The sequence below is a fragment of the Scophthalmus maximus genome, chromosome 15 (assembly GCF_022379125.1).
Source record: "Scophthalmus maximus strain ysfricsl-2021 chromosome 15, ASM2237912v1, whole genome shotgun sequence".
Lineage (NCBI taxonomy): Eukaryota > Metazoa > Chordata > Actinopteri > Pleuronectiformes > Scophthalmidae > Scophthalmus > Scophthalmus maximus.
This window is the reverse complement of record NC_061529.1, coordinates 700,001-710,000: the sequence shown is the minus strand read 5'-3', so window position 1 is coordinate 710,000 and position 10,000 is coordinate 700,001. Positions and strand designations below refer to the sequence as shown.

The window sequence follows — 10,000 nt, the reverse complement described above, 5'->3', positions numbered from 1 at the left end:
ACCAGAGACCTGAACCAGAGACCTGAACCAGAGACCTGAACCAGAGACCTGAACCAGACGGGTCTGAACCAGAGACCAGGCCTCATCTCGTCCCAGGTCGTCCAGAAAACCTCTGGAAGGTAAGACAGCCTGTCTCTCTCTCTCTCTCTCTCTGTCCCCGTCTCTGCCTCTTCAGACTCGACCCCTCATGGAACTTCACTATGGTTGAATGAGCTTTGTTCCCAGTGACGTGCTTAAGAGAAAACAAGTATCTTTAGCCAAGAAATATAACATCTTAGTTTCTTTACTCTCTTTTTGATTTTTGATTATTATATTTCAATGTGATTTTGTGTGTTTCTTCCCAATCGCTTTGAATGTTTCATGTAAAGCACTTTGAATTGCCTCGAAGTTGAAATGTGCAGTACAAATCCACTTGCCTTGACTAGATCAGCTGACAGAGTCGTGGTGGGCGGACGAAACCATCTTGCTCCTTTTGTCAGGGGTGAGAGGGAGAACCTCCGAGAACCTCCACTATTCTTTATACATCGTTCAGTCTCTCAACAAGAGCATTCAGACGATGTTTCATTCATGTCCTGACACTAATCACTCAGAAAACACTGGTTACACCACAGTGGTCGTCAGTTATTAAAATATGACATCGACCTTATGAAGCGCTCGTACGCAGCTACATGCATCATACATGATGACACCGCGGCTACACGGGGTGTGACTGTTGAGCGGAGCAGCAAAACTCAGGAGCTCTGCGATAGGCTGAGGCGAGGTGGAACAGGGCGTGGCACATTTTCAATGTTTGGTTTTAAAGTAATCCAAAGGTATTCAGAGTAGATTGCAGTATCTTTTGGAATCCAACGGATCACGTCACTGAGTAGAAAAGACGTAATCAGTCATCAGTATCTGACGACATTCCAACCCCGTCTCCGAGTGTGAGCTCCTGCCCTCAGGCGGACGACAGCTGGACGTGGACTCAACCGTCTGAAGAACTCCTTGGTTCCTCATGTTGTGGATAGTGTTGCCTGAAGCAGGGGGGAGGGTTCATTCCCCCATATTATGGGATGTGAACCCGACTCGGTGCGTTTATGCAGCAGATGTCGTCAGGTGGTCATGAGAGGTAATGGGCATCTTGGGTTGTTAGCATATAAGCTATTGGCCACGCCCACGTTAACCAATCAAGAAGGCGCATCATTACTACACTCATGTCATTTCACGACTCAGAGGAAACATGCAGGTGATAATTCACAGCAGGAAGCTGAGAACACACATTGTTGATGACTCTGACCCGAATCCAACAGTCTGACACATTCCTCAAATGAAAAGGTGAATCTCTTCAGTGTGTCGATGTGATGAGTCTGAGATCAACTCTGGGTTGTGATGTCGTGGTCCGAGCTGTGACACGTGAAGGTGAATCATCATGTGACTGTGTGTCTCTCCGTCAGCTGCTGTCCTGCAACATGCTCCTGGTCCTGGTCTACCTGGCTGCTCTCAGCCCGCTGGCTGCTGCAGGTAACAACACACGCTTCATCCGCTCGGCGGCCATTTTGAGACTCTTCACAAACGATGTTTGTTCAGCTGACTAGTTATTAATCTGTGTTCTGTTAGTCGTCCTGCGCTTGCTCCTGACAGCTCTTAGTTTTCTAACAGATGTATTTGCAGCCTTTCCTGTGGTCCAACCTGCTGATTGACTTCACTAACTGTCTCTCTCATGTCTCCATGTCTGCCTCAGTGGATTTTGGACCAACTGGTCAACTAAACGTCAGCGATTGTCCCGTCGCTCACTATGGACAAGTTTACACCACAGTTTACGTGAGTAAGACGAAGCTGGACGGTGGAGAACAGCTTCATGTCTTTGTCCTGGCTGATGTTTGGTGTCCGTCGTTGGTGGAGGGCGAAGTCATCTGAGCAGCAGCTCCACGTCCATGAACGTACAGCAGACGGTGACAGTGTGGTGATGGAAGGGAAACGTATCGAGACCATGTAGAGAAACGTTTGAACGACGACTGGAGCTGCAGCCTTAAAGATCCCATCTGAATGTCCCTGGGATCTGAAGAGTCCAGCTTCTCTCTTGATCAGTTAAACGTTTGTAACAATAACCTGCATGTACGACACTGTGACTTTTTGTTCTTGGTTTCATTGTGCACAATATCGATTAAGAAAATCCGTAAAATGATCAATCGCGTTGTGAGGAAACCCCACACCTGTCGGGCCTTGTGGGTGCCGCTGATTGTGTTGTACAGAGGCCCTCCAAGACAGAAACGGGGTGGTAGTCAGGGTTTCCTCTACGTTCATCAATCATTCTGTTCTCAACCAATACAATAATGCACACATTGTTATTTGACAAAATGAAAATGTATCCTAATGAATAATTTGGGTATTTTTGTCATCTACACCTATTACTGAATTATGAAGCATGTTGCTTCAATATCGAATCCAATCCAATCGTGACCTGAAGAATGGAAATTGAATTGAAGTGTGAGGTTCTTGACAATAACCCCGCCCTAGTTTCATGTGTTGTTTCTCCCTCATGTCAACAGGTGAACATCATATCAACCACTGCCGCAGTTTGTTTCAAAGGCCCCTACCCTGCTACTGCAGACAACGACTGTGTGTTGATGACAGGCCCGACTGTATTTAGAGGTTCAAATATCATTGGTCAAAGTGTTTCTGATACTGGATCAAGTTGGCACAATGCTCTACAAGGTCTCACTGGTTCCTCAACATGCTATGCACAAATGGCATTTATTAAAAATTCAAATGAGGTGAGTATTGATCTCTTTCAGTCAATGTGAACTTCTGAATATACCGCTGATCAAAAAGGTCAAAAGTTTTTCTGGAAGCTTTTGTTTTCCAACAGTCTCTGAATCACATGTGTTTCATGTTCACAGTTTGCAATTCAGTTTCGCCAGTTTGGGACAAAATCAGCTCTTCTTTTTATTTTATACACCAAAGGAGTTTTGGTAAGTACACGTACGACAAACAGCAACTGGAGAGAAGTTGATGATCAGTGAAGTGAAAGTTCCGCCTCTTCACAGTTGTGTTGCCATGGAGACAGTGTGATGTCTTCCTGTGTGTCAGTGTGAGACAGTAACTGTGTCGTTCCTCTGCAGAGTGTCGACGTGATGGTCGATGGTGTTTCAGTGGACACGTACAGTATCAGATCAAGTACCTATAAATTCTCTTTTGCCTGCATAAAGTCAGGTGAGCAGAGCTGGTGATTATTAAAGGGTCAGTTCACCCAAATCACAAACAAACATAGTTCCTCTCTGTCCCGTCAGATAGTTTGATTTGATCCGTCCTGGGACAGAGCTTCGTCTCGCTGAGCTCTCCGACTCCACCGCACCACACTGGAGGTGAAGTTAGTTTCTGTGAGATGATGTTACAGATGTTCATGTTAGTGGAGACGGTTTCCACAGAAACGCTCCTCCAGGAAGTAGTTCCAGTGAAACGACAAGCCACAAAGTGACTCCACCCACCTGCAGTGTGTGAGGTGGAGCAAACATGAGGACATATGTTGCTGTGTGGTGTGAGTGAACTGAGCCTTCACAGGGGCCCTCACAGTATGATCATGTTCCAATGTTGCTGTTATCTTATTCTCTTACGATTCAATATCACAACTGAATCCTCTCTGTTTTACAGGTGTTTACTATGGAGTGAATGAGATGGTCTGTAATCCAGATGGTTCCAGTGTGACCTGTAGTGCAGAAGGAGCCCTCACTGTCTTTCCTTGTGGATTTATGTGCCAGTAAATATATCTCAGTTATATTTCCAGGTAAATACTTTTGTCATCAGCTGCTGGTGATAAAACATCTCCACCTCCCCTGTGTGTTAGGTGTCCCACGTGCACCGTGATCGGCTCCACTGTCGTCAACTTCTTGAACTATGTCGTCTCTGTCCCGGATCGCTGTGCTTACACTCTGTTGTCAGAGTCGGGCGTCGAGCTGCTGGCCGTCTTCCGGGACCGACGCCGTAAAGACTTCAGTCTGTTGGACAAAGTGATCCTGCGTTTGGACGGGCCGGGTGTCAACATCACCCTGGGACCAGGCCTGAGGCTTCAGGTAAACCACCCTCAGCCACAGAGAGAGTGGAGCTGACGTCCTCCTGGTTGGTGGAGATCATCAGTGGATCACTGTGCATTAACCATCCCTCTTTTGTCTTTCTGTTTTCATCAACGTGTCTACAACAAACATCATGTGGTGGTTATGTGTTTGGTTTTGGGTGGACTGCCCCTTTAATTAAAGCAAAGGAGTGCACTCCTCTTTCTGGCCTGTAGAGGGCGACAGTGCACGGTCCACCGCCCTCCTCTCCTCTGACGTCCTGTCTGCTCCGAACGCAGTCCACTGCTTCGTACAAAACATCTGGACTGTCGTGGTCTCCTCTGTAGGAGGAAGAAAACATCTGTCCTTGTGTGTTCACTCGCTCTCTGTCCTCTCGCTGTGACCGTCTCCTTCGGCCTGTGACGACCTTCAGGTCCAGGAAAGATGGTGGTGTTGGTGAAATGTAGATAAACTTCATTTCAACTTTTTCATAAAAGCCCAAATTTGGTTCCTCTGGTTTATTACTTCATATACACAGATGTTAACTGTTGCAAATGTTAATGCGTTTGTCTGCCTGACTGCTAACATGTAGTGGGTTATTCTAAAGCGTTAGAATTACACTCATCAAACGCTCAGAACAAGAAACTAATAGAACCCTGTTACCTTCTGCAGCCGAGCTAAATCAAGACTCATGTCCATGATCCAGTTACCGGCTGAACTTCACTCAGTAGTTGGCTGTTTGGTCGACAGCTGGTGCTGGTGGACGGATCAGTGAGTCTTGAGTGTCCAGTGGACTGAAGTGTTGAACAACGTGGTTGAACCAGCGTTGTCCTCCGCTGTGACGCAGGTGGACGACGCGCCGCTGAGCCTCGGCAGCTTGCCTCTGTCTCTTCACGGTGTGGACGTCTCCAAGAACCAGACCGGAGTCACCGCCACGTTCCTCCTCTCCAACTACACCACCTCTGTCTTCTTCGATGGCTCCACCGCACAGATCCACAAGACAGGTAGAGACAAAGTCCAGAGAAGCTTTTCCTCCACGACACCAGCCGGGCCCATGTGACGCTGAGCACCTGTCATACACCTGAGTCGCCACTGAGCTGTTTGTTGGGACGGGTTGATTCACATGTGAACTGATTTGACTTTATGGGCCAGTGAACAGAAATCAGACCATCATCAGTATTCAGTTCCTCACTGGTGAAGATGCTTAGACTGTAAATCATAGACAAAGTAATATGTGTAATGATTATTATTATTATTAAATATATATATATATATATATATATATATATATATATATATATATATATAATATTCTGGACCTGATCGGACATGGAGACTGTCATGGAGGATCTCCTCTGACCCTGAGGCGTCTGCAGCTCTTTGACGTCTCACTGACGTCTGATGAAATCGTTTTTATTCTGAAGGATTTCGACTTTGACCTTTGACCCGCAGTGTTCTGACGGTCTGTCTACATCTTCAGGTGTGGTCGTACAGCGGCTGGTTGAATCGCTGGTTGACAGATAAATGTTCATCCAGTCTGACTTTTCTTCTTCTGACTCCTTCTCTCCTCAAACTGTCCAGTGCAGTCTGATAGCTACATCCCAGGTTTATGTTATTCCTCCGGCGGATCTTCTGATGAAGTGCTTCCTGAGTTCAGCTCCAGCAGGTGAGACCTCGTCCTGAATGTCAGACCTGTGTGTTGATGTGAAGGAGTCAGGCCCAGAGAACAGTCCTGACCCTCTGCTCTTTGCCCCCCAGCTGTGAAGAGCAGTTCCCTGAACCTGCTGACGGGACCATCAACTGCACCACAGTGACTGAGCGGTGAGACACACCTGAACACACACTGGGCTCGAACAGCCGGTCTCACTCGGCATCACACGTTAGTCTGTGAGCCTCACGTTTAAATCACTAAGTACATTTACTCAAGTGCTGCACCAAACTAGAATAAACCAAAGTACTTGTACTTGACTTTATGCTCCCAGTTATTAATATACATAAGATACAACCTGAGACTCAGTGTGAGATCAGCTGACACCACACGAGTCCTGTGACGATACAGAACATGACTGTGACAACACTCCTTCACCTGGTCGCTCACATTGTTGAACACGATGGTTCTGTCTCCCTCCACAGCTGTGAACTCCTGTATGAGGCGCCCTTCACCTCCTGCCACAACCTCACCGACCCAGATTCCTTCATCGGCGCCTGCATCAACACTCTGTGCACATATCCGGCCGTGGACGGCCTCAGTCACTGCCAGTTCCTGGAGGCTTACGTCAAAGCCTGCGACTTCCAGACCGGCGACTCGCTGGAGGGCTGGAGGTCGGAGGTCGGCTGCTGTAAGACCTTCACCCACTTCTCAGTTATAAGGCCACTTTCACACCCGCCTGGTTTGGTCCGTTGGTCCGGACCTTCGGACCAACGGACCAAAGTATAGTCCCACCAAAAGAGTTGGTCTCGGTCCGGATCAAACTTTGTGCTCGACTCGTTCACCTGTAAAAAGAAAACTAACGAGCTTGGTTCAGACTTTCAGGTGTGAAAAGACCTGATGGGACCAGATGTTTTAATATTTCCTCCAGTCAGCTGTCAGTACCGCTTCTCCCACTGACTCTAACGAGTCTGGACTTGTGTGTGTGCTGCTTCCAGCGCCGCCCCGGGCCTCCTGTCAGGACGTCCTCTGCAGTGACCACGAGTTCTGTGTCGAGGACGTCAGCGGAGGAACCATATGCGCCTGTCGGGCCATTTTCGCCTCCGAGTACAGATCAACAGGAGCTTTAGGTGAGGAGGCTGTGACAGGTCGACACATCGACTTCACTCAGGGGAAACACCCACGTCTGCTCGTCTCACGTTCTGAACAATACACAACACATACTCAGTCAAAGTTTCCTTCTGTTTCACTCCTCTCGTCTGTGCTGCGGTTCAGGCGAGCCGACGGTCTGCGACGGCAGCTCAGCGTCAGTGACCCTGGTCGGTTGTCTCCTGGAGGAAAAAGGCATCGACTACTCTGAGTTACACCTCAACAACCAGAGCTGCAGAGGTCAGAAGGACAACGTGAGCCACATGGTGACGTTCGGCTTCGACGTCAACAACACCTGTGGGATGGAGGTCGAGGTGGGCGTCGCTCCTCTACTGACCATCAACCAACTTTTATGCGCAGTTTGAAGTATCGCACTAGAAATAGTTGGTGGTGGTTTTCACCTTTTGCAAAAAACAGAGTTAATGCGCAAAACACAAGATGGAAACAACTTTGTCAAATCTCTTGAACTCACACTGTCTGAATCCCTGTGACTCTGCAGCACAACAACAGCCAAATGATTTACAAGAACTCCATCTCCATGACAACAAGCAACAGCTCTGACATCATCACTCGCCACGACATATTCAACCTCGACTTCTCCTGCTTCTACCAGCAGCCGGACATCAAGACCATGAGCTTCAGGATCAAAGACAGGTGAGAGGTTCACCAGCTTCACCGCTGCCGTCGGAGTCATGCATCATTCATAACCCTGAAGAGAGTGTGTGTGTGTGTGTGTGTGTGTGTGTGTGTGTGTGTGTGTGTGTGTGTGCGCGCTCTGCAGCTCTGTGATCCAGCAGATTGCATCTGGACCTTGGAACTACACTCTGACCATGAAGACCTTCAGTGACGCCGGCCGCACACGAGCCATCGAGCCGAGCACTGAGCTCCGGCTGCAGCAGAGCGTGTGGGTGGAGCTGAAGACAGACGGGCTGGACGACAAACTGGTCGCCGTGGTGACCGACTCCTGCTGGGCGACAGACCTGCCGTTGGCCAACTCCAGTCTGAGATACGACCTGATTGTTAGCGGGTGAGGGTCTGAGTGATGTTCAGTGTCTCTCTGAGAGGAACGGAGCCTTAAGATCTGTCGCCTTCCCATCACTGGTTCACAGTGTGAGTTACAGGCGGACGAGACGTTCAGGGGATCAAACCTGTGACCTCTGTCTTCCTGCTTCTGTGCAGCTGTTCGAACACCGCTGACCAGACGGTGAAGGTGATGGGCAACGGACTGGGAACGTCCAACTACTTCTCCTTCAACATGTTCGAGTTCTCTGGGAAGAGCGATGTTGTCTACCTGCACTGCAAACTGAACCTGTGTGCGAAGAAGGGCAACACCTGCGCCCCGGTACGCCTCGCTCCCCCGAACCCTCCCACGGACAGGAGCTCGTTCTGACCTGATCCATGTGTGAAACATGTCTGTGTGTTTGTCTTTGTCTCAGAGCTGCGGAGGGAAGAGACGACGCAGATCTGCCAGGTCTCAATATGAAGATGGAAGCTCCGCCTTCATCACCATGGCCTGGACCAATTAGGTGAGACACAGCTGTGCTGCTGGCAGGTGACCGATAAGGTGGAGCGGGGTCAGGTGACGGAGGTCGAGAGGACGGACCCTCACCCTCTGGACGAGTTCGTCCTGCAGCTGGACTGAGAACTGACCCTCGTCTGTTCTGGCTGTCTTCTCAGGTTGTTTCCATGGCGACTAGGACCGACTCCCAGGCCGCCGACCTCCTGAGCGACCCCCCGACATCTGCTCGGTCCTGATCCAGAGCCGGGACGTCTAGATGAGCTCAGCTCTGCTGTGACACCAGACAGATGTGGTCTGATCCTCATCTGAGGTGTCGCTGTGTGAACATCTGTCAGTAACAAGGCTGAGAGGATCTTTGACATCCACACTATCACTGTTATTGTACCACGGTGGAGGGAAATGCATTATAACCAATTGAGAACATCTGTATTACTATATTATCATTATCTCTATTATCAGGAAAGAACTCCTGGAGGGGCGGAGTCTAACATCCACACTATCACTGTTATTGTACCACGTGGAGGGAAATGCATTTTAATCTATATTACATGTAGACTCCTGGAACATTATCATGAATATGACAACATGTGGACAGACGACTGACGACAGTGTCACACGACGACTGAGCCGCTCGTTGTACTTTCACTGAGTGGAACAAAACATCAGCAGGAAAATACTACAAGTACATGTCCCACATTCAAAATCTGAAGTACGTCAGGTTGTTATATCAGTTAAATGTTTGTTGAGGTCCATGAATAAAGGGGATGTGGGAAAAAGACTAACGTGAGTCTGAGTTTTCATTGGTTACATTTGACGTCATCGTGTCACACGTCTGTTGCTGCGTCTTCACGTCGTCTTCACGTCGTCTTCACGTCGTCTTCACGTCGTCTTCCTCCTCTCGTCGTCTTCACGTCGTCTTCACGTCGTCTTCCTCCTCACGTCGTCTTCCTCCTCACGTCGTCTTCCTCCTCACGTCGTCTTCACGTCGTCTTCACGTCTTCTTCCTCCTCTCGTCGTCTTCACGTCGTCTTCACGTCGTCTTCCTCCTCATGTCGTCTTCCTCCTCGCGTCGTCTTCACGTCGTCTTCACGTCTTCTTCCTCCTCTCGTCGTCTTCACGTCGTCTTCACGTCGTCTTCCTCCTCGCGTCGTCTTCACGTCGTCTTCCTCCTCGCGTCGTCTTCACGTCGTCTTCCTCCTCATGTCGTCTTCCTCCTCGCGTCGTCTTCACGTCGTCTTCACGTCTTCTTCCTCCTCTCGTCGTCTTCACGTCGTCTTCACGTCGTCTTCCTCCTCGCGTCGTCTTCACGTCGTCTTCCTCCTCATGTCGTCTTCCTCCTCGCGTCGTCTTCACGTCGTCTTCCTCCTCATGTCGTCTTCACGTCGTCTTCCTCCTCACGTGGTCTTCACGTGGTCTTCACGTCGTCTTCCTCCTCACGTCGTCTTCCTCCTCATGTCGTCCTCACGTCGTCTTCCTCCTCACGTCGTCTTCCTCCTCACGTCGTCTTCACGTCGTCTTCCTCTTCACGTCGTCTTCCTTCTGTTTGATGAGAAGCTGCTTCACTGAATCCGGAGCCATTAAATACTGACACGTTACTGTAAATGAGCATAAAGAAAAATATGAAACCTGCGTCTGAAGCCTCTGACCTGTTACAGC

General features: G+C 49.1%; 1 protein-coding gene and 1 long non-coding RNA gene across 4 annotated transcripts in view; one reads left to right on the top strand and one right to left on the bottom strand.

Annotated features, from left to right (window-relative positions):
* Positions 1-9,122, top strand: part of LOC118286489 (alpha-tectorin-like) — a 475,374-nt gene extending 466,252 nt beyond the window's left edge. Inside the window, exons 1-19 of one of the 3 annotated variants that reach the window (XM_047337731.1) lie at positions 1-119; positions 1,434-1,500; positions 1,721-1,800; positions 2,529-2,753; positions 2,880-2,951; positions 3,102-3,192; positions 3,631-3,736; positions 3,824-4,049; positions 4,876-5,032; positions 5,610-5,694; positions 5,787-5,849; positions 6,162-6,367; positions 6,675-6,806; positions 6,952-7,139; positions 7,325-7,479; positions 7,607-7,852; positions 8,005-8,167; positions 8,262-8,351; positions 8,503-9,122. The exon at positions 1-119 is cut by the window's left edge and continues 44 nt beyond it. In XM_047337731.1, the coding sequence (XP_047193687.1) occupies positions 1,449-1,500; positions 1,721-1,800; positions 2,529-2,753; positions 2,880-2,951; positions 3,102-3,192; positions 3,631-3,736; positions 3,824-4,049; positions 4,876-5,032; positions 5,610-5,694; positions 5,787-5,849; positions 6,162-6,367; positions 6,675-6,806; positions 6,952-7,139; positions 7,325-7,479; positions 7,607-7,852; positions 8,005-8,167; positions 8,262-8,351 (2,337 nt within the window). In that variant the 5' untranslated portion in view covers positions 1-119; positions 1,434-1,448 and the 3' untranslated portion in view covers positions 8,503-9,122. The remainder of the gene's footprint in view (positions 120-1,433; positions 1,501-1,720; positions 1,801-2,528; positions 2,754-2,879; positions 2,952-3,101; positions 3,193-3,630; positions 3,737-3,823; positions 4,050-4,875; positions 5,033-5,609; positions 5,695-5,786; positions 5,850-6,161; positions 6,368-6,674; positions 6,807-6,951; positions 7,140-7,324; positions 7,480-7,606; positions 7,853-8,004; positions 8,168-8,261; positions 8,352-8,502) is intronic. The other 2 variants (XM_047337730.1, XM_047337729.1) reach the window with 2 other exon arrangements.
* On the bottom strand, positions 2,906-6,224 carry LOC124851025. Its single transcript, XR_007032205.1, has 2 exons — positions 5,348-6,224; positions 2,906-5,237 (listed from the first exon to the last, which is right to left on the bottom strand). It is a non-coding gene; the product is annotated as an uncharacterized LOC124851025 (long non-coding RNA).
* Positions 9,123-10,000: the final 878 nt, after the last annotated feature.